Source organism: Perca flavescens, chromosome 11 (assembly GCF_004354835.1).
Source record: "Perca flavescens isolate YP-PL-M2 chromosome 11, PFLA_1.0, whole genome shotgun sequence".
NCBI classification, from domain to species: domain Eukaryota; kingdom Metazoa; phylum Chordata; class Actinopteri; order Perciformes; family Percidae; genus Perca; species Perca flavescens.
This window is the reverse complement of record NC_041341.1, coordinates 3,259,569-3,265,119: the sequence shown is the minus strand read 5'-3', so window position 1 is coordinate 3,265,119 and position 5,551 is coordinate 3,259,569. Positions and strand designations below refer to the sequence as shown.

The following is a 5,551-nucleotide window of genomic DNA, read 5'->3' as shown; positions in this document are numbered from 1 at the left end:
CCATGGAGGAAAATATCTTGGGGGTGAGTTCACTTCTTCTTGTTTCTGCTCTCTGCTATTCAACATAATCTACACAAGTGTAGTATTGGCTTTGGTTGCCTTTATTGATAGGACAGATTAGTTAATGATAATAATATATAATAATAATAAAAATAGTGATACTGTAAATCCTTGGAGGAGCCTTAGCTGGGAGGAGAGCAGGTTGCAGCTCTGGAGACAGACCTTCAGGTAGCGGCTGGAGCAACTTGAATTCTAAACCTGGTTCCTGGTGAGTCTAACCGGAGTAACACAGCAACAGGAAGCTTGTTGATAGGTTAGACCCAGCAGAGAGGTGCTACAGACACTAACTGAAGGTTGGGTTTGGATTTAATCCAATAAACAAACTATCAAAATGTACATTGATCAGAGTTCTGTGAATCTGCACCCGATTGCTCTTCCTTAACCAAAGGATGTTTGTCTCAGTACACTTAAACTGACAACTGAATGGAGAAGTTTAGATAGAGACTTTCAGTGAGACTCAAACTCAGTTTCAGAACAACTGAATCAAATTTCATAATAGTAAACTCAGGTTTCAACTCTATTGGAATTCAGTTTCAAAAGTATACAAGATTTAGACTTCATGAAAGGAAACTGGACTTTTATCAAGCGGGAGACATTTGGGGAATTCTTTAAAATCTAAAAGTAAATGTGATCCTGTCTTAACAGAGACAATGCGAGGGATCTCCAGTATGTGAAGGAGTATAAGCCTGGAAACAAGGACATCAAACATGTCCGAATCCTTCTGTATGGACCTGACGGAGCTGGAAAGTCCAGCTTCATCAAGTCTGTCTGCAGCGTCATACAAGGCAGAGTGACTACTGATGCTTTGACCTCTGACAAAAGTTACAATGGAACAGTAAGACAACTTTAGATCAACCTCTAAAGAAACATCAACTGTTTGATAAATCTTTCTCTTTAACTTTTCCCCCAACTTAACCCTAACTAAATGATCTGCATGAGAATAAACAGAGTTTAGTCTGACATTAATGTATCAGGGACTTCATACAGAATAAACACTGAGAACCATAAATCTGTAGATTATTGTGATTAAAACCAGCATTTCATCTTGTTGTGTTACAGCATGAAACGTTTAAAATCAGAAAAGAAGGAAACTCAGAGACATTCTGTCATTTCGTCTTCAATGACGTCATGGATCTAAAGGATGGAGATGGAATCTGTGCTGACGACATCAAACTGGCCCTGAAAGGACATGTGAAGGAGGGTTACCAGGTACGACTGTCCCTTTAGTCAACTTTAAAGAGACCCTGTTATGTGGCCGGGTTGGCTCAGTGGGTAGAGAAGGTGCACATATACTGAGAGGTTTATGCCTTGATGCAGAGGTCAAGGGCTCGAATCTGACCTGTGACAATTTCCTGCATGTCTTCCCCTCTCTCAAGTGCTCTCTGTGGGAGAGAAAGATCCATTTGGAGTGAAATGTGTTCTTTTGTACTTTATATATCTATTACATACACAAAACACTATACAACACACTAAAATTTGGGGGAGATCCAAAAAAGGTTAATAGGGGCTCTTTAACATGACTAAGTGATCGGCTAATATGACGTTTGTCATTTTAATGAAGTAAGAGTTGAAATGCTGCAACACCAGCAGGCTGAGGTGTCCTAGGTCCAAAGTTATTATAGTGTAGTTAACCATTATAACCTTGCCTAGGACTCTGTTATTATTCAGATTTGGATCATGAATTCACCTCCTAACAATCACACAAACAATGGAAATGGAAAAAACGATTATATTGCACATTACGTTTTAAACTAAGTTTCAAAGTGTTTTCACTGTTGTAATTGTAATTATGTTTTCCAGTTCAAGCCTTCATCTCCACTGTCTCCTGAGGATCCAGGCTACAACCCCCGTCCCTCTGCAGACGACAAAGTCCATGTTCTGGTTTGTGTGCTTTCTGCTGACTCAGCAGTAATTACAGACTCAGTTCTGAAGAAGATGGCCGACATCAGAGAGGCAGCCAGTGAGCTGGGTAAGCAGGTTAACTTGATCTCTAGTCAGAGGTCAGACTCCAACACTCAAACATGAGTTCAGCACTTTAACACTGAGCTCATAATCAATAATTTAACACAGTTTAATACAGCCCATAATATAAAGATCAGGACTAAAAGACTAAAATAATGTTCAGGTTTCAGATCAGATTTAAGCTTTTTCCTGATTTAAGTTTGCATTTTTACTGAGAGATTTTTCAGACGTTTATAGTTTTTTTTACAAAGTAAAAACTCTTCTTTTTGTTTGTTGGATTTTATGAAGAGAAACTTCCTGAAAAAGCTAAACTACTGAGTGTGTTTCTGTCTGCAGGGATTCCCCAAATGGCAATAGGCACCCACATTGATTCAGCCTGTCCTGAAACTAAAAAGGATCTGAAGAATGTGTACAAGAGCCAGCAGCTGAAGCAAAAGGTGAGTTTCTGTCTTTCTGAGTCTGTACAGAAATATAACCTCATATGTTTTAACTTGTAGTCCAAATATTTTAAGTTCTATATATGAGCACAGAAACCCACATTAACTCCCATTGTTTAACACTCAGGTGAAAGACTTCAGCGCAGCAGTGGGAGTCCCAGAGAACTACATCTTTCCTGTGAAGAACTACAGTGATGAAACCCACATCAATGATGATGTCAACACTCTGATCCTGAGTGCACTGAGACAAATGATCAGCCTTGGAGACAACTTCATTGAGAAATGAATCTAAATATTAAAAACAGTGAGTCTGGGATGTCCAGTTATAATCTGTTGGCAGATAGCTTTGACAGTTAATGTCTGTATTTGATGAAGTCTGTTGTCTCTATAAGACAGCTGGGATCTGATCCTAGTTACCAACACATACATGTAATTGCATGTTTGCATGTTTGTGATGAATAAATTCTGTGGCTTGCAGTCAGTGTGCACGTGTTATTATTTTCATCAACACTTGTTACTTTCTAGGTGTTCATGGCCTCATACACGGCTGTACTAACTCAGGATTTACTAATTTCCTTCTCCATAACAACATTATCTAATTTAAACAAAATAAATGATCACATTACATTACTACCCACACTCATATACTGTCTCTAGCAATTTACATAAATACATAATACAGGTCGTGCATGGCCTCCGCCAACTCAGTCAGGGATGGGACGGCCGGCTCTTTGGTTGGGACACCTCTTGCAAATGTGTTAACCCTTTCTCACTGGATTGACACATTTCCCCCCACCACCCTTTTGCAGAACAGTTAACACGGATGTCATTCAAGCAGTCCAAACTCCATTGTTTTAGTTATGGTAACCAAACAGAAAGCATCAGTTCCTAACTATTACAAACTACCTCCATCAGTATGACATCACTGAAGCACCTGTTTGACACTCCTTCACACAAATCTTCAATTAGCAATCAGTGTGCAGGGTTAGACCATGTGGCCCCATAGATCAGTGTGCAGGGTTAGGCCATGTGGCCCCATAGATCAGTGTGCAGGGTTAGACCATGTGGCCCCATAGATCAGTGTGCAGGGTTAGACCATGTGGCCCCATAGATCAGTGTGCAGGGTTAGACCATGTGGCCCCATAGATCAGTGTGCAGGGTTAGACCATGTGGCCCCATAGATCAGTGTGCAGGGTTAGGCCATGTGGCCCCATAGATCAGTGTGCAGGGTTAGGCCATGTGGCCCCATAGATCAGTGTGCAGGGTTAGACCATGTGGCCCCATAGATCAGTGTGCAGGGTTAGACCATGTGGCCCCATAGATCAGTGTGCAGGGTTAGGCCATGTGGCCCCATAGATCAGTGTGCAGGGTTGCAGGGGCCATGTGGCCCCATAGATCAGTGTGCAGGGTTAGGCCATGTGGCCCCATAGATCAGTGTGCAGGGTTAGACCATGTGGCCCATAGATCAGTGTGCAGGGTTAGGCCATGTGGCCCCATAGATCAGTGTGCAGGGGTAGGGTTGGGCCATGTGGCCCCATAGATCAGTGTGCAGGGGTTAGACCATGTGCAGGGGCCCCATAGATCAGTGTGCAGGGTTAGATAGATCAGTGTGCAGGGTTAGGCCATGTGGCCCCATCAGATCAGGGTGTGATCAGGGTTAGACCATGTGGCCCATAGATCAGTGTGCAGGGTTAGGCCATGTGGCCCCATAGATCAGTGTGCAGGGTTAGGCCATGTGGCCCCATAGATCAGTGTGCAGGGTTATAGACCATGTGGCCCCATAGATCAGTGTGCAGGGTTAGACCATGTGGCCCCATAGATCAGTGTGCAGGGGGTTAGACCATGTGGCCCCATAGATCAGTGTGCAGGGTTAGACCATGTGGCCCCATAGATCAGTGTGCAGGGTTAGACCATGTGGCCCCATAGATCAGTGTGCAGGGTTAGACCATGTGGCCCCATAGATCAGTGTGCAGGGTTAGACCATGTGGCCCCATAGATCAGTGTGCAGGGTTAGCCATGTGGCCCCATAGATCAGTGTGCAGGGTTAGATAGATCAGTGTGCAGGGTTAGGCCATGTGGCCCCATAGATCAGTGTGCAGGGTTAGACCATGTGGCCCCATAGATCAGTGTGCAGGGTTAGACCATGTGGCCCCATAGATCAGTGTGCAGGGTTAGGCCATGTGGCCCCATCAGATCAGTGTGCAGGGTTAGACCATGTGGCCCCATAGATCAGTGTGCAGGGTTAGACCATGTGGCCCCATAGATCAGTGTGCAGGGTTAGACCATGTGGCCCCATAGATCAGTGTGCAGGGTTAGACCATGTGGCCCCATAGATCAGTGTGCAGGGTTAGACCATGTGGCCCCATAGATCAGTGTGCAGGGTTAGACCATGTGGCCCCATAGATCAGTGTGCAGGGTTAGACCATGTGGCCCCATCGTCAAGACACAAGAGACTGAGTATCAATAGTGGCTATTTCTTATACTCTACAGTAATAGATGTGTATACTTGATGAACTTGATGTTTTGATTTTATTTTTATTTTCTTAATTTCTTATACTCTAATAGATTTTATTTTGGTTTACATGTAGTATGTGTAATATTTACAGTATTTCAGTTTTCAGCCACAGTTTGAAAATAAGAATCAATGGAATCAATACAATTTGCATCAAAGAATTTCTGATTCTGGATCCAGAATTTCAAATGGCTCTGGCATGAAAGCTGCGTACAGTAATAAGCTACAATGACAAGCAATGTGAGGGCTGTATTCTGTATTTTGTTGTCCACTGTCTAATGGTTGATTGGAAGAGCTCATACACTTGTTTGCAAGTTGTGTTGTTTCAAGGCAACATTTGCTTTTGTTGCATATTTTAAATGTTTTGGCACCGTTAGAGCCTTTTGCAAACAAATTGTGTCATTTGACCATGAAGTGCCACTGTTTCGGCCTATTTGTTAACTGTTTTGAAAATGTGGAGTTTGAGTTGACTGCTGCATCAAAGCAATCAAGAAAAACTGTAAAATATGAGAATTGAGAAAAGGAATCCAAAATTGACAACAGAAACTCAGATTTTTGCAGATTAAGATGCTGATATCTG

The 5,551-nt window shown here is 42.7% G+C and overlaps 1 protein-coding gene across 1 annotated transcript in view; it reads left to right on the top strand.

The window, feature by feature from the left end:
- Positions 1-2,923, top strand: part of LOC114564544 (interferon-induced protein 44-like) — a 3,308-nt gene extending 385 nt beyond the window's left edge. The window contains exons 2-7 of the mRNA XM_028591947.1: positions 1-23; positions 706-895; positions 1,120-1,269; positions 1,861-2,029; positions 2,359-2,459; positions 2,587-2,923. The exon at positions 1-23 is cut by the window's left edge and continues 11 nt beyond it. Coding sequence (XP_028447748.1) covers positions 1-23; positions 706-895; positions 1,120-1,269; positions 1,861-2,029; positions 2,359-2,459; positions 2,587-2,745 — 792 coding nt within the window. The 3' untranslated portion in view covers positions 2,746-2,923. The remainder of the gene's footprint in view (positions 24-705; positions 896-1,119; positions 1,270-1,860; positions 2,030-2,358; positions 2,460-2,586) is intronic.
- The last annotated feature ends 2,628 nt before the right edge of the window (positions 2,924-5,551 follow it).